This window comes from Lepidochelys kempii, chromosome 11 (assembly GCF_965140285.1).
Source record: "Lepidochelys kempii isolate rLepKem1 chromosome 11, rLepKem1.hap1, whole genome shotgun sequence".
Taxonomy (NCBI): domain Eukaryota; kingdom Metazoa; phylum Chordata; order Testudines; family Cheloniidae; genus Lepidochelys; species Lepidochelys kempii.
The window spans coordinates 52,177,471-52,203,005 of NC_136390.1; the positions used below are offsets into that span (position 1 = coordinate 52,177,471).

The 25,535-nt window shown below is 40.1% G+C and overlaps 1 protein-coding gene across 12 annotated transcripts in view; it reads left to right on the forward strand.

Annotated features, from left to right (window-relative positions):
* Window positions 1-25,535, forward strand: part of PMS1 (PMS1 homolog 1, mismatch repair system component) — a 101,711-nt gene that overhangs the window by 14,980 nt on the left and 61,196 nt on the right. For 8 of the 12 annotated variants that reach the window (XM_073306163.2, XM_073306161.2, XM_073306158.2 and 5 more), the window contains 4 exons: window positions 3,518-3,674; window positions 11,404-11,586; window positions 15,647-15,749; window positions 25,243-25,406. In XM_073306163.2, coding sequence (XP_073162264.1) covers window positions 3,518-3,674; window positions 11,404-11,586; window positions 15,647-15,749; window positions 25,243-25,406 — 607 coding nt within the window. Of the gene's footprint in view, window position 1; window positions 313-3,517; window positions 3,675-10,404; window positions 10,488-11,403; window positions 11,587-15,646; window positions 15,750-25,242; window positions 25,407-25,535 lie in introns of those variants that run through there. The other 4 variants (XM_073306155.2, XM_073306154.2, XM_073306156.2 and 1 more) reach the window with 4 other exon arrangements.

Consider the following 25,535-nt stretch of genomic DNA (forward strand, 5'->3'; position numbering starts at 1 on the left):
GGGCGGGGCCAGCAGCGAGGCGGGGCCAGCGATCCCCCCCCCGGGGCCCTGCGCGCCGCAGAGCCGGGACGCGGGAGCTAGACTCGGCGGGAGCGGCAGGTAATGGCGCTACGCTCACCTGCAGGCGCCGATGGCCCGGAAGCAGGCGGCACTGGGTTGATCTTTGGGGCGGAAGGCGGCTCTAGCGCAACACGTGTAGCGGGGAGTCCCTGTTTGCCTCCGCCATAGGCCACAGGTAACAGCGGGAAGGGAAGAGACAAGTGCCTCGGCCGGGCCCCGAGGGAAAGGCCGGCGGCGAGGAGGAGCCTGATGGTGAGAAACGCCGAGCAGCCTCTGCCGAGTGTAGCGGGAGTCGTGGGTGCTCCCTCAGCTCCTCTGGGAACGAGGCCGGAGGTGGACAACTGTCTCATCCCTCAGCCTCAGCAAGGCCCAGGAGGTGGAGAGGGGAGCACAGGCTGAGGGGGGCAGGTTTCAATTGCTAGTGCAGGGAGTTTAAAATAACATTGGATTGTTAAAAGAAAAGGAGTACTTGTGGCACCTTAGAGACTAACATTTATTTGAGCATGAGCTTTCGTGAGCTACAGCTCACTTCATCGGATGCAGCTCACAAAAGCTCGCGCAAGCTTATGCTCAAACAAATTTGTTAGTCTCTGAGGTGCCACAAGTCCTCCTTTTCTTTTTGCGAATACAGACTAACACGGCTGCTACTCTGAAACCTATCATTGGATTGTTAGCTTCACTGGTATTTGCTGTCACTTCATGTGTGTAGTTCCGCTCTTTGATGTGAATAAGGTACAGCAGTACAGGTGAAATGATACTAAAGTGTGAGATAAGCAGGTAAATGTGGGTTTAAAAGTGGGGAGGGAGTAGACAGTGCAGTAAACAGAGGCTTTTTCAGGGTCAGTCTCAGACCATGGGGATGAACGCCCCCAAGAACTCAGGACCATCACAAACCTTCACCAACTTTTTCTCCACATAATAGGTGCACTTCTTTGACCTGCCTTCTCTAACAAACACATAGCAGCATCTATATTAAAAAAACAAACAAACCCAACACACTACTTGAAGGCACTCAGACACTATGGTGATGGGTGTGGTATAATAATCTATATAGAATAAAATAGGCTAGGGACTTGAAAGAGGCTTGTGTGTATGGTTAGTTTTTGCAACAGTTTTTCCAGAGCATGAAGTTCTCACTGCTGTAGCGATTATCTTAGAAGTGGATATACACTGTATTATCAGCTAATGGGGTAACAACTCCTTTCCCCTTCCCCATACGCACACTGTTAAAGTTATGGTTGAGATTTTCCATGCACAGATATCCAGAGATTCAAATTTATGACCCTCACAACAACAATTGTAATTCAACCAGTTTCCACATATGCCCTGCTTTGGTTGCAGTGTGTATGGTTTAACCACCAGAGAGTCCAGCTCTGCCACCTTTTGATCTTTGCCCTTGTCCTGTGAGAGAAATAATCTTGTCTCTTTTTATTTAAAGACTGACTATTCTTAATGAACAGGCAGAAGGATGCCCAGGTTGAAGGGAGGTCTCTGTGACTAATATATAGAGACCAGTCCTCTTTCCACAGCCCAGTCCAAATGCCCTTTTCTCTATAAAGGCATTGGTGTGGAGGAAAGAAACCCTCCATCTAGGGGCTCACAGTGGTAACAGAACTGCTCCCATGTCCTTATGGAGCAGTCTATGTAGCTGCCCCCCTTCCTCTGAAGTCAGTGGCCTCTGATCCTGTTTGTTGACAGATCCCCTGTTCCCTGAATAGTTGCTTCAGGTAGGCCATGTGGAGCTGGACTCCATAGTGGGCAAGCAGTGTGCACCCTATGTTAGATTGTGAGTTTTACCACTATCCTATGGAGTGTCCTTTATATAGAGTTGTCTGCTCTCACAGAGGAAGGGGGAAAGATGTGGGGCTGTTGTGCATGAATAGCTGTTGCTGAGATCCCTTCTATAGGTCCACTGCTTGCGTCTGTCAACGTAGACTATCCCCAGAACTTAGTGTCAGTGATACTTATGGTCAAATAAAAACATTCAGCAAGCTGAAGTTGGAGTTTTTTGTTTTGTTTTTACACAATCAGTCATGCTAATTTCAATTTAAAACACAGTGGGGAAATATCAATATTTACCAACTGATTAAGGGTAAACTTTGCAGAGGAAATGCTCAAGTGTCTGAGAGGACACTGTAAAATCAGTAGTTTAAAAATTATTTGAAATGCTTATTGAAATTCTCTGTCACTGTCCTTTTTAAAGACAAAGCTAATAATATTATAGTTGGCATGTATATAACAATTTAAATCTTCAAAGAGCTGTATAAACATTAACTAATATCCACCTTATTGCCCCAATTCTGCCATTATGCGTGTACTTTACATGTGAGTATAATTAGGTTCAAGGTATGTAAAGGTAAGATATGCATAAGCATTTGCAGGATCAGGATGTTAGATTGTGAACAGTTCAGTGCAGGGAATATGTCTTTATCTTTATTTGTAAAGCACTGTGTATGTTTTATGGCAGTATGTAAGTGTTTTATAAGTAATAATAGAACCCCTTTGTGGCAGGTATGGTAAGTATTATTCCCATTTTACTGATAAGGGATATATAGAAACAGAAATTAATAACAGGTTTCAGAGTAGCAGCCATGTTAGTCTGTGTTTGCAAAAAGAAAAGGAGTACTTGTGGAACCTTAGAGACTAACAAATTTATTTGAGCATAAGCTTTCGTGAGTTACAGCTCACTTCATCGGATACATTCAGAAATTTATGACCTGCTTAAGGCACATGGTGAGTCTATAGAAGAGTCAGGATTAGAGTTTTGGAGTCCTTGGCTTCTATTCTCATGCTTCTGCCCTAGTCCACACTATCACTGAATATGACCATTTCTAACAGACCAAAACCCAGCCCTCTGTGGGCCATATTCTGCTCTTAGATTGCACATAACTCCAGTTAAGTCAATATGCGTTACAGCCTCACAACATATCTGAGTAATAGCTCAGTAATTTTAGGTAGACTTTAAAAAGCCTGATGTCAGAAGGGTTAGAAAAAAGAGGGGTTTGTGACTTTCAGATTTTGGCACCAATCCTGGGCTCCTCATGGTCAAGAGGGGTCCACCTATACAGATATGATTTAGGATCAGGACCATATACTGTAATCATTTAATCAAGGAACATGTAAGTGCTCTCATTGGTATTGAACAGAAAACAAATGTACCTGAAAAAATAACCATGGGACTATGTACTGTTTTGTCCGTTGCTCAATATTACTCTGAATCCTTGCATTGTCTAATGTAGAAGTTCTCTACTGTCATACTAGTGTTTTTCTGATATAGGGCCTGACCCTACACAAGATCTCTCCTTGTGAATGTATAGTTCTTACTGTTTCCCTAATTGCATGATTCACCTAACTAAATGTAATGCATTTTTGATAATTGAAAAGTGATTGAATAAAAATGTCATCATGTTTGTAATACACTCTTTAAATTCTTGTTCTATTATCTCTTTCCATCCAGCTCCTCTGATTCTAAAAGCCCAGGGATGAAGCAGTTGCCAGCTGAAACTGTCCGGCTCCTTTCAAGTTCTCAAGTGATCACATCAGTTGTTAGTGTAGTGAAGGAGCTGATAGAGAATTCCTTGGATGCCAATGCCACAAGCATTGATGTTAAACTGGTAAGTCTTCTCTGGTATTAAGTTAGACTTAAGATGGAAAACTGGATGGTAGTATACTGGGGAAATTTCTCCTGTTATGTAAGGGTGTAAAAGTCTCCTTTTAAAAATATACATCAATTATAAATATGTATATTTTAATGCTAAAGTTAATGGGCAAAATTCTGCTAGGAGTTACATCTAGGCATTCCTCTTAAAGTCACTGAGCATGTAGGGGTGTAAGTGAGGACATAATTTGGGCCAATGAGCAGACCTAATGAATCATTGTAAACTTGCTTTAACATATCTGTCTTTATAAAAACACCAGAAATGACACTGCCTGAACAGTGGTTGGTTTAGAGATTGTTGGCCATATTAGTTTAGTTTTCGCACTTACGGGCACAAATGTGCGAACACCTAAACCCCGTTCTTGCAAAGAAAACCACCTAGTGGACCTCCATGCCCATTTAGAGCCTCACTGAAGTCAATGGAATTTTACATAGTTGTCACATTTCACATTTGATTAATAGGATGCAATCTTGGCATGCAGCAGAAAAACAAGTATGAAAAATGTTGTCATTGACCATGTCAGAGGCTGTTTTTCAGGCTTTTGTAACTAGAACATTTAACTTTTTATTTTTTCAAAGTCTTCAGATGGTACTAATCAGAACAGTACCTTTTATAATATTTTTTTAACAGGATATTTTAAAAGTTAGCATGTTACCAAAAAATATTGGCTGAAGCCAGAAGAAAACAATGCTTTCTTTCCCAGATAAAAAAAACTTGGCAAATAGATCAGTTTCTCTTGATGCAGAAAATTTTCTATTCTTTAAATATTTCAGCGAATGAAAAATAACATTATTTCGTTGCTAAGTACAAAATGTCACTGATGCATGTTGTAAGAACTAGTTTGTTCACCATGTAGAAATCCCAATGTCCTTTCTTAGAAAGTATAGTAGATATTTGAGTTATTCCCAAATTGCAAACTCAAATACCGAGTGGCAGACATGGGGGGCCAATATAATTTCCACCAATTTCTTGGATTGCTTCCCCTAAGCTACAAATATCACCGTGTTATCTGAATGGGATTTCAAGCATCTCCTATCTGTGCTCCAGCCTCTCTCAAACACTGAACAAGGTGCACATTTGCACTGTCTGCATCAGCTGAGATGGAGACACAGTATTTTCTTATGATCGGTTTATTAAAGGTACTGTCATCATTCATGCCTCCTAACTACTCATGTTTAGTAGTATCTTACTCCATTGGGAATGCTCATGGAGTACAATAGTATTTCACTTGTGAGTAAGGGTATCAGAATCTGGACCTTTTCAAAACTTGTGGAAGCCCACAGAAAGTCAGTAGAAATTTTCAGTGGTTATTGTGTATGACCCCATCTCTCGTAGTGAAATCAAGCGTACTTCTAACAAGAGGAGTGAAAATGAGGAACCCCCAGCAATAATAAGAAAGAGCCTTCTGGATCTCTCAGCTAGGAAAGAATAGACCCACTCAAGAACAAACCCAGCCACTTCTGCATCTAAGCTCATGATCCACGATGTTGAAGGCAGTTGATAGATATCAAACATCCATACTGGTATTATCATCATTACCAATTGCAAGAAGGAGATAAAATAAAGCAACAAGGGCTGTTTCTGTGTCATACCCACATCTGTAACTAGTGTGACAAGGTTCAAGGAGATGTGATATGTCTAGATACTGTGTGAGTTCCCTTGCCACATCCTACTTAATACTGATCTTAATCAAAAGAGGAAGATTCAAAACTTCTTGATAGTGAGCTAAATTGCCAACATCATCTTGAGGGGATGACAGGCTGACATCTGATTTTTAGGAATCGTGTGCATAACTTTTGCTTAATAAACAATCTGTAGACATTGGCAGTTTCCACCAGCAATTGACCCAGTACACCTCTCCTTCCTCCCGACCATCACATGCTGTTTCTCACTAGCCACTGGCAACATGGGTCTGAATATCAGGTTGTGGTTTGTAGTTCACCCATTACCCCAGTATCTCAGTGAGTCATATGGGCCAAAACTTAAACAGAAAAAAACCTAACTTTGTCACCTCAAGATATCGTTCTGCTACCATAGATGCAGAGAGCTCAGCCCAAATTCAAAGAAATTGTACTGCAAAATACCTAGAAGTTTCTTTACAACAGGAAGTATTTGAATCAGCAATCCAGTGGAGATGCCCTAGATTAATCTGGATTTTAATAACTCGAAACAAAGTTTCTGATCAAGATTTTATGGAGGCACTGGAGGCTCTTTGTACAGTCACACACTATAACACCATGGATTCTCATTATTTTGGGGTTGTTTTTTTTTTTTGTGAAATAAGAATACTTTATATTAACATACTATTTTTATTGGCCATAATTTAAATAAGATTGAAAACATAATGCATGCCCACAATTACGCTAACTCTGCATAGGTTCCAGAGTGCAGCAGAGAACATGAAACTTTTACAAAATTACTGTTCAAACCTTGCCTCTTCCAAAGAATATTAAGGGCCCAATTTCTCATTTATAGGAGTAATCCTTACAAGAAGAGTCTTACCCTCGCCTCTGAAGAAAATTAATGGCGTAGTACTGCAAACCTTGTTCACAGGAGTAATCTTTACTTGTTTCAAGGAAACTACTTTGTGTGAGTAAGGATTCCAGTGTAAGGCGGACTAGGTGGCTCAGGTGACAGATACAGTTTAACTCTGATTATCCAAAATTTGGAAATGTCCTGAAATTTGTTTTTTTACAAGCTCTGGCTTTTCTGAAATTCCATGTCCTACACTGATGGTGTTTGCCTGAAACATACCACCCTGTTAACAGGGAAAGCTGGGGGTGGGTTCATCAGACTCACTGAAATAGGTGGCTTGTTAGTCCAGCCAGATACAAGGGAGGCGGGAGTGGCTCTTTGGATAGATAGTGTCTAAGGCAGCGTTTCTCAAATGCCGCCACCAGGGGTTTTTCCTGCAGCCATGATAGCCTCCTGGCTAGAGATGGGAGAGGGGCAAAGCCAAGGGACTCCGGAGATGGACTTCAGCTCCCTCTCCCGCCAGCTTCAGCCATGGGGGTCTGGTACTGGGCTTCAGCCCAGGGGGGCGGAGCTTCAGCAGGGCCAGTCTTACTAGGCGTCATGGTCGAGAGGCAAGGAGTAGGGTGAGCCTGGGATGTGAGGCCATGGAATTGAGCTCAGGGCAATGTGGGGAGGAAGTAGGGGGGCCTGTGAAGGTGATGGGGAGACTAGGGGAGTGGGTGAAGACAGCAGGGATCAGGGGGATCTGAGGAAGACAGGGAAAGGCACCAGGACCAGGGGAACCAACTTACAACTGTACATTATTATTGAGTCTGCAAAAAAAAACTCCTACATAAATAAATTATGATTTGGACATGTATATGTGCATATTTATTTGTTTTTCCTAAAGTTAATGAAGTATTTTAGGAAAATTTGTCAGAGTGGCCACCAGCAAGAGTTGGTGGCTGCATTCTGAGGCCACCAAAAATTTTGTTCTGAGAACCCCTCTAGGGTGTGGATTAAACAGTCCTGATATAAGAATCTTTAGCGCAACCAAGAAAGCTTAAGCAACTGTTATTTTATTGTTAGTTTCTTGTTTAAAAAAGCTAAGCCCCAGGGAGTGGGGGATTAGTTTTTGACTACAGTGTGTTCAGACCTTCTTTTACAGAAGGTTGGGAAAGGCATCTGCTCACACTGGAGTTCTGCATAAATTCCCAGAGCAATTTGCATAATCTGGTTTGTGTCTATATTTCATTGCTAGGTCACTGTCTGGAATTCAACCAAGGGAATTTCTGAAAGTTGACACCTGATTTCTATTTATTGACACACAATGAGTTGATGGTATCAGTCCAGTTCCTAATGGACAAGTGCATACATCAGAGTTGGCTTTCTTGTTGGCTATCACTGTCTCAGCAGCTAGCCCAAGATTCAGTCTCTGCTACCCTCTTGGTTTGTTTGCTCCAGGTCAGGTCTGAAGCATGTTAGTTCATTGATGGGGCAGTGTTACATTGCCACTGCATGTGCTATACCTCTGAATAAAGAGAAGACGTAGGCCATATCTACAATACCAATTTTGTCAGTATAACTTACGTCGCTCAGGGGTGTGAAAAAAATACCCCCTGAGCAACATAATTTACACCACAGAAGCGCCAGTGTGGGCAGCGCTATGTCAGCAGAAGCTTCTACCGCCAACATAGCTACTGCTGCTCGTGGAGGTGGTTTTATTTTGTCAACGAGAGAGCTTTCCCATTGGCATAGAGTGGCTACATGAGCGATCTTACAGCAGCGCAGCTGCATCTTTACAGCCATGCCATTGTAAGCTCACTATTGTACACATGGCCTTAGTTTTCAGAGCTGTCTGTATGTCACCTTTTTGAATAACATCTTAAAAATGAAAAAAAAGAAACAATTTTGCAATAATGATGGAAGTCTGACTTAAATCCACAAAGGAAAACACTATCATTAAAATAAAACTGTAATGTAAAATAAAAGATGAAGAAAACGTTCTTGTGACTAGAGCCTGGAGATGAGACTTAGGAGATGTGGCTGTTATTTGCAGCTCTGCTACTGATTTGTTGAATGACCTTGGACAAATCACTGAGGCCTCTCCTTGCTTCAATTTCTCCATCTATAAAGTGGTAGTATTAAAAAGTAGCTACGTCAGGAGGAGATTTAACTAATTAATGCTTGTTCAGCTCTTTGCTGTCTTTTAATGAAGGTTCTATAAAGTAATAGTGTTATATTATTCTAATTACAAAGAAATGGAAACCAAGATGAACAGGTTACAGTGTGTCAGATATAACAAAAAAGAATTAATATAAATCAGATAATGTTGCTCACAATGGGGAAGCATGGGAATGATACGGAATTAATAAGGTAATGGCTGTCTTACTAATGATATTACTAATATCTAGTTACTAATTAATTAATTACTAATACTAATGATATTACTAATGATACTAATAATGTGCCAGCAATCCCCCTCTGCCATGTACGTTGGCCAAACTGGACAGTCTCTAGGTAAAAGAATAAATGGACACAAATCAGACGTCAAGAATTATAATATTCAAAAACCAGTTGGAGAATACTTCAGTCTCTTTGGTCACTCGATTACAGACCTAAAAGTGGCAATTCAAAAACAGACTCCAAGGAGAGACTGCTGAATTGGAATTAATTTTGCAAACTGGATACAATTAACTTTGGCTTGAATAAAGACTGGGAGTGGATGTGTCATTACACAAAGTAAACCTATTTCCCCATGTTTATCTCTTCCCTCCGCCACCCCCACTGTTCCTCAGACGTTCTTGTCAACTGCTGAGAATGGCCCACCTTGATTATCACTACAAAAAGCCACCCACCCCCCGCTCTCCTGCTGGTAATAGCTCACCTTACCTGATCACTCTTGTTACAGCGTGTATGGTAACACCCATTGTTTCATGTTCTCTGTGTATATAAAATCTCCCCACTGTATTTTCCTCTGCATGCATCCGATGAAGTGAGTTGTAGCTCATGAAAGCTTATGCTCAAATAAATTTGTTAGTCTCTAAGGTGCCACAAGTCCTCCTTTTCTTTTTGCGGATACATACTAACATGACTGCTACTCTGAAACCTGTCAGTTAGCTTTGTAGTAGGAGATCCAGACTAACTGAATTATTGGCAAAAATATCCGTTCTCACTGGGAGAAAGCACCAGTACCATTCACCCTAAGGAAACAGGGATTCTAAAACCTGATGTGCCCATTTGTTTTTATAGATATAATTATATAATAATTCTAATTCAGGGGTTCTTAAATTGTTCCTTAGTGCAGACAATATCTCAATAAAGAGATTGTTTTTGGATACCTTCCCTCCCATTTTAGGATTGCATAACATCCCTGTGGCACTTATGGCAATTGTTTACATGGAAAAGTAGTGCTAGAAATGTCTTCAGTGCATTTTACCAGCTCGAAACAAGGGAAAAAGTCAGTACTATTCAGCCAGTGAGCTTTCGTAGACCACAGGCAATTGTTGTGTGGACCACATGGTCTATGAACTAGTATGGGAAGTGCTGATCCAAGATATTGTAGTTTATCAGTGCTGATTTCTTTTAAAATTATCACACTAGTTTTAACTCACCCTGTTGTGCTGTGTACTCTTGTATATTAGATCATAATCTGTTCAGAGAGCCATTCAATAAATGGGAGAAACAGGTTGAGTTAGAGATCCTGTTCTTTGACTGTGAATCTCCTTGCTTGTGCCTGCATTATAACATTTGTTTTGTTATATCCAAATTACAGTACAGCAAACAGCAAAACTTTGTTACAACGCCCCTGAGTCATGTGGTTCCTCTCATTTAAGCTCCTTCTTTAATTTAGCCATCTTGGTTTAGTTATTTATGATTTTAGACCTGCATCTTTTTAATATTATTTTTTTGTTAGATGTTAATATTTGTCATCTCAAAATTAAAATAGTGGAAAAACTTCTCCCAGCAAGAAAACTATATATATGTTCAGTCCTGTTTGTTTGAAGGGCCATCTGCCATTTAGAGGGATATTTAACAAGTCTTCTGAATCTATCACATTGGACTTATTTGAGTGTATTTAAGGCATCATTTTGACAAAAAATTGTACAGCACGATCCACTGCTCATTCTTTTTAAAAAATTTTTTTTCATTAAAGACAACCTACAAACGGAAAAAAAAAGTTTGTTTCTTTCTGATCTATAAAGAAAGCCTGAAACTTTAAGTCCCCACTGCCGCTCCTCTGGCCACTTACGCAGAACACCAGGTTTGGTGTAAGATGGACTACTCTGTGATGACAGGAGAACTAGTGAAATGGTAATCTCATAAAAGCAAAGTGTGAATGTTGAACAATGAGAGGAGTATGGATTTGTAGTCAGATTGTTAGTGTTTTGTTTTTATTAACACCAATTTAAATCCCATGATTAATGTTTTGAATAAAGCAAGCTTTTGTTCAAGATTCAACATCCTTGCCCCTTTCAATTAAAGTTGCCAGAGGTTATAGTAAATATCACAGATACCTCTCATAGGTCCCCCATTAAAAGCAGAGGGAGAGCTGACTTCATATTCTTGATGTCTCTAAGGTGAAGAGATGAGCAAAACAAAAATGTAACCTTTGCCTTCCCCTCCCCTCCCCAACATCCAGACCTTCTCTATATCCCATAAAGAAGCAAAAAAGTACACAGATGTCATTTTAAAAAATCCTTGTAGGTCCTTCTTATAGATTTGGTAAGATAGGTCCCAGTTCCTTTAATGTGTGCAGAATCTAGCCTGTGATGATTAGATAAAGTGGAATACATTAACAAAACATGCATTTCCCTTTGTAAAAGGGAGGGAGGATGGAACAAGAATGAACCATCTTTAACATTTCAGTTACTGATCTTTTTCTCAGTTTATATTTTATAAAGTCATGAGCTAGATTTTGAAATACTTTTAGTGTGTTAGCCCATACTGTAATAGTAGAACTACATAGTTTAATATATTACTTGTTTTGGAACAGCATAAAATTACTTAACTGTTTCATTTTTGCTCTGTACAAGTTTGTATAGATAAGTTATGTGCACATATGTGCTGCAGTCTCTCCACATGGAAATGTCAGAATTTTGCCTATTTTAAGGACTAAAGGACTGGACCCTTAACTACTTAAATACATGTGGATTAACCATTGTATATAGTATCTAATTTTTCATTTGAGATGTATTTTTGTGATTGATGATATTATTACTCTTTTTAGGAGAATTATGGGTTTGATAAAATAGAGGTGCGAGACAATGGTGATGGCATCAAAGCTGCTGATGTTCCAGTTATGGCAGTTAAGCATTATACCTCAAAAATAAGCTGTCCGGAGGATCTTGAAAGCTTGACAACCTATGGCTTTCGTGGTGAAGCCTTGGGATCAATTTGCTGCATATCTGAGGTGAGATGTGTCAGACTTTCTTGCTCTCTTAAACAATTACAAAATATAAATGTGAGGACTTTAGGTTGTGCTCACAACCTCACAGTAGAATGCTGGCTTTTATTTTTAAATGTAGAATTTGGAGAGTTTCCTATCTCTCTGCTGGTTCTTCTGCTACAGTGAAGCCACAAAGCTGCAAAGCTTGCTCATTTTGAATTCACTTTGGGATCAGTCATTGGCTCCTTTATCAGATCAGTTTGGTAGTTGGTTGTGTTTCACTTTCTTGCCTCAATTGGGGAGGCAACTATTTGCACTGTGCCCTGATCCTTTCCTTTGAGTCCAATGTACGGAGGCACTCCGGAATTCTCTCATTCATCATTCAATCTTGTTGTTCTTACATCAATTGCCTTTAAATTATCAATGTGATCTGCAGTCGTGAGATCTGGTTGGACTCCTCATTGTTCCTGGCTATTCAAATATCTATGGCTGCAAAAACACCTTGTTTCGCCTTTGAGTAACCAGGAGCCTACACTCTCACCTGGTCACAGTGATCCATGTATTTATGACCATTACAGCTGAGCACTGCAGTGCACTACTATCTAGGAATGAAACTGCTTACTGCAAAAAAGCTCTGTTTTCAAAATACAACAGTCTACTAAGCAGTACAAAGCATTGAGAGCACATCGTCCCATTGCTTTTCTGTGCACTTTCTTCCCACCTGAATACTGATTCAAGTTCAAGTTTTCCATCTCTACCTTCAAAAGTCTCTGGGATAGGCCCAAACTAGCCACAGGACAATCATGACCTCCCATGACAGTTACTTTTCACTGAAACAATGGACTACAAGAGTGAGGTTTTAGTGTGGGAGTGTATGCATCCATGAAGCTTTGGCCTTGATCATACTAGAAACTAGGCAGAGTTAGGTCCAGAATTTGTATGGAAAATTCCCAAAGAAAGCCCAGGTGCTTCAGAAAGTGCTGCTGTTTGGCTGGATTTTGGTCTCCTTCTGAGAAGACACTGAACCAATGACCTAGCCTGGTGATGCGGGGCACTATGCTGCTGTCTTTCAGATGAGATGTCAAACCAAGATGTCATCTTCTGTGGACATTAAAAAGCCCCATTGTACATTTCAAAAGAGAGCAGAGTTGACACTAATGTCTTAAGTACTGGTCTCAGCATCAGTAATTACATTACTTAAATACTAGTGGTGTTTGTAATTGCAGTCTGCCTACCTAATTTGCTGCCTGTAGTTAACCATTATCAATTATTTTTGAGAACTCTTGGAGGACTTGTGAGGTCCCAGAGAACTGAAGAAAGGCAAACCTAAGGGGAAAAAGGAGCATCCAGGAATATAGGCCAGTCAGCCTAACTTCGATACTCAGAAAGATACTGGAACAAATTATTAAACCTAGAAGGTGATAAATCATAGCCAGCATGGATTTTTCCAGAACAGATCATGTCAGACCAATCTAATTTCCTCCTTTGACACGGTAACCAACCTAATGGATGGGGGGAAAGAGGAGATGTGATATATCTAGACTTTGGTAAGGCTTTGGACATAGTCCCACATGACATTCTCATAAACAAATAAGGTAAATATAGTTGAGATTAAATGACTATAAAGTGGGTGCATAACTGGTTGAAAGACTACTCAAAGAGTAGTTATCGATGATTCACTATTAAGCTGGGAGGACATATCAAGAGGGGTCCCATAGACATCTGTCCTTTGTATGATTGTACTCAGAATTTTCACTAATGAGTTGGATGATGGAGAGTATGTTTATAAAATTTGTGGATGACACTGAGCGGGGTTGCAAGATCTTTGGAGGACAGGATTAGAATTCAAAATTACCTCTATACATTGGAGAATTGGTCTTGAAAACAACGAAATGAAATTTATGTGCAAAGCACTACACTTAGGAGGAAAAAGCAAATGCACAACTACGAAAAGGGGAATATGTGCTTGGCAGTAGTACTGCAGAAAAGGATTTGGGGGGAGTGTATAATGAATGACAAATTGAACATGAGCCAACAGTTGTGAAAAAGGCAGATGTCCTTGTGGGATGTATGACCAGGAGTGTCGTATGTAATTGTGGTTGGGTACACCAGCCCCTCACTAAGCCAGAAAGGGTGAATGAGGGGGGATTTGATAGCTGCTTTCAACTACCTGAAAGGTGGTTCCAAAGAAGATGGATCTAGACTATTCTCAGTGGTAGCGTATGACAGGGCAAGGAGTAATGGTCTCAAGTTGCAGTTGGGGAGATTTAGGTTGGATATTAGGAAAAACTTTTTCACTAGGAGGGTGGTGAAACACTGGAATGCGTTACCTAGGGAGGTGGTGGAATCTCCTTCCTTAGAAGTTTTTAAGGTCAGGCTTGACAAAGCCCTGGCTGGGATGATTTAATTGGAGATCGGTCCTGCTTTGAGCAGGGGTTTGGACTAGATGACCTCCTGAGGTCCCTTCCAACCCTGATATTCTATGATTCTATGACCTTCAAATGGGTGGCAATGGTGGTTCACAGAGCCGTGGAGGAGAGCAGCCGACCTGTAGTTCTGGGAGGAAAAGTATCTCCCAAGAGCGTGACCCTGTGTGATTGCCCAGAAATTGAGGGAGCTATGCTGGAGGTGGCTGAAGCTGGAAACCTGGACCAGCATTCAGATCACTGAACGTATACTGGTAGAATAGTTTGTGCAGATACTCCCAGTTGCAGGAAGAGATGGCATACTGAAGCACTGACACAAGACGCTCACAGGACAGTTCAGCTGATGAAGAATTATATGGCTTCTGAGGCTGCATCAAGGGCACCTAGGGTGAAGCAGCTTGAGGGTCAGAGGGGAGGCCGAGCAGGGGGGATTAGCATCAGAGTGGCCAAACTTTGGGTGTGAACCAGCCACCCTTGAAAGGTCTTGGAAAGTTTCAGGGATCCTGGCCTGGCTGGACAGGGAAACCTGGACAACTTAGGTTCAAGCCCAGCCCAGAATCCTGGGGCTACCCATAGTCTCCCTGCTGAGAGGACTAGGAAACAATGGCCAGGGGCTGACCATGACCACTAATGGCTGGGAAGGTCTGTTTTTCACATGGACACCCCAGTCACTGCACCTTCATGGAGTTCAGTTATACCTAAGGAAGTTGTGGAATCACTGTCCTTGGAGCTTTTAAAGAACAGATTAGACAAACATCTGTCAGGGACAGTCTAGGTATATTTAATTCTGCCTCAGTATGCGGGGGAATGGACTAAATGACTTCCTTAATTCCCTTGCCGCCATACATTTCTAAGGTTCTTCACTTCCTGACCTAAACTGATGTGTATTATTGCTGTATGCTGTTAAACAAGTAGCTGTTTTTCACTCAAGAGGTGTAGCTGCATTCAGAATTATTCCTATATAAAGTTAATGTAATTTTTTTTTTAATAAAGGTCTCTAGGTTACTTCTGATAACCTTGATACTGTCCATGCAGATCATTTAAAAACTTGAAGTTGCATTATAATTCAGTTTATTAATATCTGAAAGCAATTATTTCATATGTTATTGGACTGTTGAGGTACTCTTGATTTTGGAAGAGGGGCTTTGGGTATCACCCAAACCATTCACTTTACTACTGAAAGAAATTATCAGGGCAGAAAATAATGATAATGGTGATTATTGCATTTTGGAATTACTTATGAAGAAACAGTTGTTCTAAAAGAACACTTGTGATACACCTTATGTTTTCTCTCACGAAGAACAGAATTTTTTAAAGTCTTGTTTAAATAAATTTAAGCTCAAAAAGTCAGTTTAGAAAAGTATATTATTATAGACATTGTTAAAAAAGGTATTCTTCATGTCGTATACTGGCACCTAGGAAAAAGAAGTAGAAATCTGCAGTTGTTAATCATGGGTTAGAAAATCAGTGTGTTGTGAAGTATTTTTGTCATTAGGATGATGTTCATGGAAGAAAAAACAGACTTTTTTATAAAATTATTTTTGTTCTTTTTTGTTAAAGTAACTTGATGCTGAGAATCATCTCAGAACATACCTAATGTCTTCAGACCATTTTGAACTTTTGAAATCTTTGATTGACTTGAGGTTCTTTATTTCCAGGTTTTGATCACAACAAAGACAGCTGCTGATGATTTTAGCACCCAGTACATCTTGGATAGCAGTGGGCATGTAACTTCTCAGAAGCCTTCTCATCTTGGGCAAGGTAAGGTATGCTTATTGTGATGTTTTGTGTTTCTCCTTATAAGAACAATTGGTGAGATTTGGAGGTTTTTAGCCTATATATCCTACTCTGATACCCACCCATGCACATCCAAATTGAGCAGTTGTGCTGAAGAGAAACCAAAGTAAAATACTTACAGGTGCCTCACTCCTATATGATAATCTCCAGGAGCCATATCGCCACTTTCTGTGCAAAAACCAATAGAAGGGGAAACCCAAGAAGGGGACTTGAGACGATCTATAGGGTTCTGTGAGCTGAAAAGCAAATCAGTGAGGCTGGAGGGTTGTAGAAGCTATGCACGGCTCATGCGGTGCCTCACGGTCTCAGACACCATCCAATGGTCCAGGGACATCTACATCGAACACATCACTGGCCACCGACAGTACCAGGAAGTGTGAGCTGGAACGACATCGTGCATCAACTATGAGAAAGGGACCGAGAGACTTTTTCCATTGGACCATATGAACTGGAACCATAAACTCACTGAACATTAAATCTCACCAAATGAGGGTAAATCCATCTTCATCATCGTATCCACTCATTATACTCGACACCTGAACATAGCCATTATATGAACAACGTACCCTCATATCTCAGTGTCTGTACTTTGACCCATTAACCTTTTACCCCCAATCGGGGATATTGCAGATTATGTATTCCTTATGCCATCCGATCCTAAACCGAATTTTGTACCCCTTGATAATCTGTACCTTATTCCCTGATAACCAGAAACTTCTACACAGAAACTTCTACATTTTTTATTTTTACATCATCTTAATAAAATTATTAAATCTGTTAAAAAGAGGATAGGAGCACTTAGATACCACAGTGAACAGAGAGTGCAAGGCCTTAATTGTCCACACAGACCAGTAAAATCCTTCTGTAGATGTCCCAGCACCCCCAGTCACTGGTAAATTGGTAGGCTCATATTCTGTGTTGCCAGTGGCTTTCAACACAGCCATGATATGGAGGTGGCAATGCTTAATTCGTGCTGGGGCTTGCCAGGGCTGAGCCCAGGCACCTCTAGGTTTGGCAGTTCATAGCCCTGGCACTTCAGACTTGACATGTCAGTTATGAAAGTAGAAAAATTGCTTGAGCCCCGTCACCTCATTCGTTACAAATTAAGCACTGGGAGGTGGTCTCTTCAGTGTTGTGTTGCACAGTGAGAGATAATGTTGACATACTCAATATTAATTTGCCTATAGATTTGTTATGAACATTACACGTTTTTCCCTGTTACCATACTGTGCAGAGCGGCTGATACGACTCTGTGCTCTGATTTTCTTGGGGTGTTCAAATGGGATGTTTTCAGCATAGAGTGGTTGCCAGCCATGCAATGGAGGAGGGGGGAGAGCATGCTGCATAGCTGCTTTCCCTCTCTACACAGCTTTGTGGTCTCATTTCCACACCAGTAACATGTTTTCTGCCATATAGCAGAGGGGAACAGATGGCATTCAATAAGAGGTAACATTTGGCACTAATTTCTGAGATGTCCACAAGAACTGAGTCAGTAATTCATAAATCTCCATTTAAAAATATGCTGTTTTGCAGTGAGAATTTCAGACTAAGGATCATCATTAAGAAGTATAAGTCATAGAAGAGTAGTATTGTCCCTTCCTCCAACACCAGTGCCCTGTTCTGACACCAGCACTGCCAGTCTACCAAGCAATATCAGATGTCCAGGGCCTTGCAAGTTGGCATCCTAGTGGTGGTGGTGGTGGGAAATCTGTGACATGGAGTCTGACTATATGCTAAGTGTAACTAGTTTTATTTATGCACATGCACCCCTGGGAGCAGAAGTGGTCAAATACTATGCAGGGAAATCCTTATTTCAGGAACCTTAGCCCAACAACAAATGACCGGCTCAGAGAGAGCAATTCTGCCTCAAGAACTGATTCTAATCAGAGACCCAGGCAGAGAGCAAACTCTGATTTCTCGCACAGTTGTCTCTCCAACCACCACAGCGTCTACACACAGCTTTCTTTTAATTCTTCATTGTTATTCCTGCTGGGGCGAGAGTACCTGGCTGAGATGCGAGCAACTGTATCTATGTGTGATAATGACTCAGATGTAAGGTCAGATTCTGATCTCTGTTATGCTGGTGTAAAACAGTCACAGAGATTTGAGTCTGGTCCTTGGTTTTAAGAAGTGACTCAGTGAGATCTCAAACACCAGTTACCATCTTTAACTTTCCAGGTTCCTTCTTATATTCCTGTTGTTATGGCAGTTGTCAGCAAGTGGTGCTGTTGCATATTCCTGGTCTTCCAAGTGCTTTTTCTTCGTGTGTTGGGAAATGTTCAGTCTTGTGAAGACATGCTGTGTTGTTAGTTCACAATGTATTGTGCATGCATGAACCAAAGATTTCCTTTATTTCCTAGCCTTGTAACTATTTTTTAAACATATGGGACGAAAGCTTTGAACTTCAGATCTCTCTTTTACAAGATGAATAGCCATTAACACTGTATTTGGGAAATTTTGTTAAAGGTAATCCTGTGAAGGGTCTCTGGCAGATGATACTACTGGGCACAAAGCAGAATTCCTACAAGTCTCTTCTCTGCCATGGCTAAACTGTTCTTTTTTAAAAAGCTTTTAATGGTCTGGGTGGTGCAGCAGCAAGCGAGAGTCTGTCCCACTATTCCAGCAGTGGAAAGTTGTGGAACAAACACAGGGTTGTGAGTCAGAAGATCAGAGTGACTTCAGTCGCTTAGGTCAACAATTTTTTAAAAGTTCTGTAATTTTAGGTGTCTAGAACTCTGGGTGTCTATTTTGAAACTAGGGTGACCAGACAGCAAATGTGAAAAATCAGGACAGGATGGGGGGTAATAGGAGCCTATATAAGAAAAAGACCCAAAAATCTGGACTGTCCCTATAAAATCAGGACATGTGGTCACCCTGTTTGAAACAACGTGGGCCTGCTTGTCAGAATAGCTGAGCATCCACAACTACAACTGAAGTCAGTGTGGAGCAGCTGCTTCTCCGAACCTCTGGAAATCAGGCCCTAGGTGACTTGAGATAAATTCTCAAAAGCATGGACATTTTGTACCTTAAGCTTTCCCGACCTGTAAAATATGTAATAATATCCACCTTTTGTAAAAAGCCTTGAGATCTAAGAATGAAAAGTGCTATATATGTGGAAAGTATTATTATATAGGGAGAGAAAAATCTCTCACAACCTCAGAACATATGTAATTCTCAAAAGGAGAGCTGGCAAACTAGTAAATCTCACAGAAGTCCTGCAAGAATCAAATCAATGAGTGTCCTACAGCCGCAGCGTATAAACAAGCAGACAAACCTCTGAGGCCTCCAGTAATGAGAACAGAAAAGTCTCTCACAGCCCCACACAAGGAACAAACAAACTAATCTCTCCAGACTCTGATGAGAAGTGAACAAGGGATTTTCCCCCATCTCTAGCAGGAAAAAAATCCAGTTGCACCTGGAAGAGAAAAGAGGTCTTTTACTGAGCCAAGAAGTTATCACAGAAACTCTCTGCATTGTTAAGCAGTTCAGTTCAGCTGAACGTCTAGCCCATGTCTTTCCTGTGTATGCTGTGCTAAATTGTTTGATTTGAAAAGCTAGATAACATACTCACAGGTAGCATAATCACAGTTATTTTCTAAATTCCAAAGTTTTGGAAGTTCTCAGGGCACTGGAGAACTTCTGATCTCCTCTTAGCCATACACAGGTGCTCATAAGTGGCTGAGATTGAGACCAGTGAATGAGTTATAAATTGTCTGAATACAGAAAAGGTGCATTCAGTAGTACAAGAGCCATGATTTTCTTTCTTCTTGAGGAGTAGTAAAACACACACAAACATGAATTATCTGATGCATTGACAGCACCCTTCCACTTGCCACCTCCTTCTCCCTTCTTTTTCACAGTAGACCTTTGTCCTTGTTTTGTACAGAATATGTAGATTATCTTTCACATCAGTTCCAGCGTAAACTATATTTTGCTCCAGCAGAAAGATGTTTGCTGTTTACTACTCCTATCTGCTTTTGGTTTGGAGGATCAACTCCAATAACAAAAGGTAAATGGAGAGTTTATTTCCCCTTGCTTCAAACAAGTCAACTCTGCAAATGTCTATCAATGAATTACACAGAGACACAGACTGTGTACAACTTCTTCCCTTTGTTGTCTTGTAATAAAGTTCAATAACCTATCATCTTATTGATAGTCAAACAAGGATAATTTTATTGCACTGTGTAATGCAGTTTTAAGCAAAACATTTTAAATATTTACAAAGTTCTTTAGTGCTAAAGGGTATCTTTCTCTGGTGCTTATGTTCTTATTATCTGTACTTCATGTTTTATCTCTCACATACTGTACACCAACTTTTCAGTAAAGCTAATTATCAAAAGAAAGGTTGGGTGGTCAAGCTGGAGTTCCTGGAAAGTCCTAGAATTCTACTACCCTTGTAATGAGAAAACAATTGTGTTGTATTAAGGAGGCACAAGAGATTGGTTGATATCATAAAGGATTGTTGCTTTACAGGTACACTTGATATAGCACAACAGGATGTCTGCATTTATATGGTATGAGTTCCAAATCCCACATTGCAAAGACACTACAGAAGTTATTGCATTTTAATTTTATTAATGTTGGAATGTCTGTGCAGAAAACTCTAGGGGCCTTTGTAAGAAAAGCAAATGCAAGCAGCTCAAGGCTAAACTGGATGACTAAACTGGCGTCCCAGAGAAATCAGACAGGATAGGGCTTACTACTGAAACCTAATAAAAATGTGCTAGTCGAGACTTCTTTTGCACCTCTCTTCAAATAAAAACGTTCCACATCACTTTCTGTTTTCCTGCATTAGTCTGATCCTGTTCCCAATTAAGTCAATGGCAAAACTTCCATTGACTCTAGTGGTGCTGGATTTGGGCCTTTTAAATCACAAACATGTTTTGCATTGTCCCTGAGAACATTTTTTTAAAAAACCAGGGGGATGATAGAGAACTTGGGAGGAGCAAGGCAAACAGGTAACTTTTCGAGCAGTAAATGTATATTTTGTGTCCACTTTTCAATTTTTGGGCACATAGAAGTGCTGTTCTTAGTTCCCATGTGAATTTTGACCCCCTAGCTTTGACTCCCACATTTCACATCTTCAGTTTTTCAAATGAACTCCCATGTCTGTCCAGTGTATTGTCTCCTGACTTGACTATTGTAGATTCTTCTGCCCTGATCTTCCTCCCTCTCTCCCCTCAAGTCCATTCAGAACACTTCTGTTAAGATTATTTTACTGCCTGTCATTCTTAGTCTTCTCCCGCAATTTGAAGTTCCTCCATTGACATCCCTTTCTCTACTGCGTCAAAATACGAGCTTGTGATTCTTGCCTTGGAAGCCCACCACAACTTGTATCTTATCATTTTGCCTCCTGCCCTCCATCAACAGTACCAGCCTCCACCACTCTTTCTGTCTGCTTCTCCAACAGTATTTTCAGTCTTTGTTTCATGCCTTAAGGTGACTGGGGAAGAATGTTCTCTAACTACTCTTGTCTCCTCAAGACCTACTTCTACTGTGATGCCTTTAGAGGAAATTACCAACATGTAATGATTAGGTATGGGGCCATTATAGAATGCTGACATTTATCTTATTTATTTGCCCTCTGTAAACACACATTCTTGTTACTATTCTCCTTTTCTCCTTCCTCATGCCCTCTGTTTTTTGTTTATTACACGCACTTGTTGCACCTTCTCTAAATCAGATTGCAGGGTGTTTGGGGCATCTTTTATATGGTGGGAGCTTCCAGGTGTCACTGTAATATAAATTATCATAATAAGATATGGTTGAAGGAGGGAGGGAGTGAAAATAAATTCTCTAGCCTTAAGATACTTAGTTTATGGCTTTCAAGCCACATGTAGCTCTTCAGGGACTTTTATGCAGTACTTGTGGATTCTACCTATCTTATTGACCTAATCTGTCTGGACTCAAGCAAAACCACCATCACATCAATTACAAGAACGGTCCTAATATTGCCTGATGTACCTGGTGTGTAAATAATGGGGACTGTTGAGCACAACCAGTCATGCAGTGTGGGATCTGCTGGGATCCATTTTCCAGCCACCCATCTCACCCGTAATATGGGAGAGTGGAATTTGCACCCGAGTAGAGTTGGAGAGAGAAAGTAGAGGAGAAGAGGGTTGAATGATGTTGTTAATCATGTAGTTCAGTGGTTCTCAAACTTCTTTTTTCGTGGACCACTTGAAAATTGCTGAGGGTCTCGGTGGACCACTTAATGATCTTTCCAAATGTTGCTTGTACCATTAGCTAACTGGTGTAAAGCACTTTGAGTAAAAGCGCTGTATAAAAAATCCCTTAATAATTAATGGGTTTTTTGGTATACAAATAAAAGCACACAACTCATATTTTAATATCAGTAGTCTTACCTTTGTGATTTGATGGATGTGCCCTCCCCTGCTGCAGTAGCCCCCGAGCTGGGGCTGGGAAGGAGGGAGAATTTCTCCCTCTCTCCCAAGCTGGGGCTGAAGGGGGGTGTCTCTCCCTCTCTTCCCCCGCTGCAGCAGCCACAGAGCTGAGACTGAGAAGGAGGGCTGACTCTCCCCAGCAGCCACAGACCTGGAGCTGGGGAAAGTTACCTCTTTCTCTGGCCACCACAGCCCTGCACGTCCCAAATTCCCCTCACCCGCTCTTCTCACACCACTGCCCCCTTCCACCTACTCCTTATTCCCCCCAACCACCTCACCTTACATGTGCGTTTTCTCCAGGGTCCAGGCACTTAATTAGTGGAGCCATGCCTGCTCTGCAAGTTCCGCAAAGTGTTGTGCCAGTACTTAAAAAGAGTAAATGGGACAACCCAGGTAATTACAGAGCTGTCAGTCTGACACTGATCCCAGGCAAGATAATGAAGCAGCTGATAAGAGACTTGAGTAATAAAGAATTAAAATAGGGTAATGTAATTAATGCCAATCAACCAGGGTTTATGGAAAAATAGATCCTGCCAAAGTAGCAGTATTGGGTTTTGATGAGCTAATAATATTTGATGTAATATACTTAGATTTCAGTAGGGCGTTTGACTTGTTACTGCAAAATTGTTTATAAAACTAGAACAATACAAAATTAACATGGCACACATTAAATAGATTGAAAACTGGCTAGCTGACAGGTCTCAAAATGTACTTGTAAATAGGGAATCATCAATGAGCAGGTGTGTTTCTAGTGGCATCCAGCAGGGTTTGGTTCTTGGCCCTACATTATTTAACATTTTTATCAGTGACCTGCAGAAAAACCTAAAATCATTATGATAAAGTTTGCAGATGACCCAAAGATTGGGGGAATTATAAATACTGAAGGGGACAGGTTATTGATAGTGATCTGGATCACCTGGTAAGCTGGGCATGAGCAAACCGTTTGTTACAAAAATTTGATAATGGGCTCTTAAATCTAGCAGACAGAGGTATAACAAGATCTGGCTAGAAGCTGAAACTAGACAAAATCAGACTGAAATAAAATATAAATTTTAACAGAGAGGGTAGTTCACCTTGAATCAATTCACCAAGGATTATGGTGGAGTCTCTATCATTAGCAATTTTTCAATCAAGATTGAATGTTTTTCTAAAAAATATGCTCTAGTTTAAACTGGAATCAATTCAGGGAATTCTGTGGCCTGTATTATGTAGGAGGCCAGACTACATGATCACAGTGGTGCCTTTGGGCCTTATAATCTATGATCTAAAGCCCACTGAAGTCAAACTTTAGATAAGAGCTGTTTATCTTGGCCTTTATATTTACCAGAGCTGTTGAATGATTGACTGCTGCTGAAATATGAGTACTTCAGTCTTCATTTAAGTACATTTTTAATGTAAGATAAAATTATATACCTCTTACAGGCTAATTTTTTAAATTATACTTGATTGGATTGGGTAGGCCAATAGCCCTCCTTGTCAGTTAATATACACTGTACATAAACTATGTAAGCAGGCACCATCTCTTAGTAGTGTCCTGGCATCTAGGCATTACCTCAATACAAATAAAAATTATTAGCATGCGGTTAAAAAAATAGTGGTACTTGAGTAAATTTACCTGGTAACAGAGAATAATACTTACATTAAAGTGTTATAATGGGGTTACAACCCTTTCCCCTACCCTTGTAGACACATAAAGTGGAATGTTCTGGTCTGTGTAGCTCAGAAATACAAGTTAAATTGACCACATGTTGAATGAGCCTTTAGTTTGATTTAAGACCTGATCTGTGCTATAATCAGTTTATAAGAAAGAAAACGTCATCACACCACAATCAAAACCACATCTTTTTATATTGCAGCTCTAAATGGCTGACTCTTTAAGTTGGTATAAAATATACCAGGAAGCATATTGCAGGACTGGAATTTAGTCAGGGCTTAAATAGAGTGTGCTAAATTGAGAGAGCAGCACAGTTAAATCTTAAGAATTTTCTTGTAAAATATGATAGTGCCTCCTTCAGTTTGCCTGTTAATATTTTAAATTGTTTGCCGTTTTTCAAAGACGGGGATTTTTAATACCTCTTAATTTTAGTACGTTTTTAATTCTGTATTTGGTTCAGGTATAAAAAGTCTTCCTTGTGGCATCCTATTAAACATGAGAGATAATTATCATGACCTGATGTTGATATATAAATATCCTCATAATTAAATAATATGACAAATTTGCCTCTTTATAAACTGACTGTTTTTTTAATCTGGATTTTATACTGGTGATTTCATAGGTATTACTCTTAATTCAGTGGCAAATATAATCGGCACTTTCTGAAGCAGGCTTTCCTTTAGAACTTTAATGAAATGCAGTGCTGCATTTTTCCTTTTGTTTATAGTTAATTAGTAAGATTTTTTTTTTCTTATTCAGATGAACTTTACTATTAACTTGTATATTTAATTGCTGATTTTCAGAAGATGGGTTTTCGCTTCAAGAAAAAAATCTGTGGGATTGCTTTTCATTTTAGGTATATTATAGGCAGATGCTAGGGAAAGATGTAGAAAAGTTTGCTACAGTATTAGAAGAGGCTATGATTAGACATATGGCGAGAGTTTAGTAGGTCTGCACTGGAGCAGATGTACTGTAGAAGAAATTTTAACTTCAGTTTATTGGTGTCAACTAATACCGGAGAAAGAGATATGGATGAAACTAGAAAAATCAAAACGTAAAGTAAGATTAATTCAGTAAATCCTCATGGCTTGCCAGAAATGGAAAAAATGTGTAATCTAGGTGTCAAGTAGCTTGAGCATAGCTCCAGTTGAAGGACATGATTAGCTTGCACAGCTGTGAAATCTAGCAGTCAGCTTGCTGTGGAGGAGAATGCTAATGTAGCAGTATGTCCTTCTCTTCATGCACGTATGATTCTAATTAATGTTAATAAGAACGATGTGCATGCACCTATATGGAAGAATAGCCTCTTTCAGCACAAGTGCGGGGTTATTTTCCTTTACACTCAACCAGTCCTGCACTTTTCATGTTAGCTTTACAGTCTTTTATTTCCCACTTGCAGGTACAACTGTAGCTGCACTGAAGCTGTTTAAGAATCTTCCTGTAAGAAAACAGTTTTACTCAACAGTTAAAAAATGTAAGGAGGAATTAAAAAAAATCCAAGATCTTTTGATGGCATATGGCATCATAAAGCCAGAACTACGGATAATCTTTACACATAACAAGGTAAAAGTGACTTTTCTTGTGCCAACTATCTCAAATTCAAAATGAAAGAAAATAAAGACTATGATAATTTTGTTCAGTTCATCAAGACTTTCGTTACTGTGACTGCATTTTGTCATCAGATGTTTGATT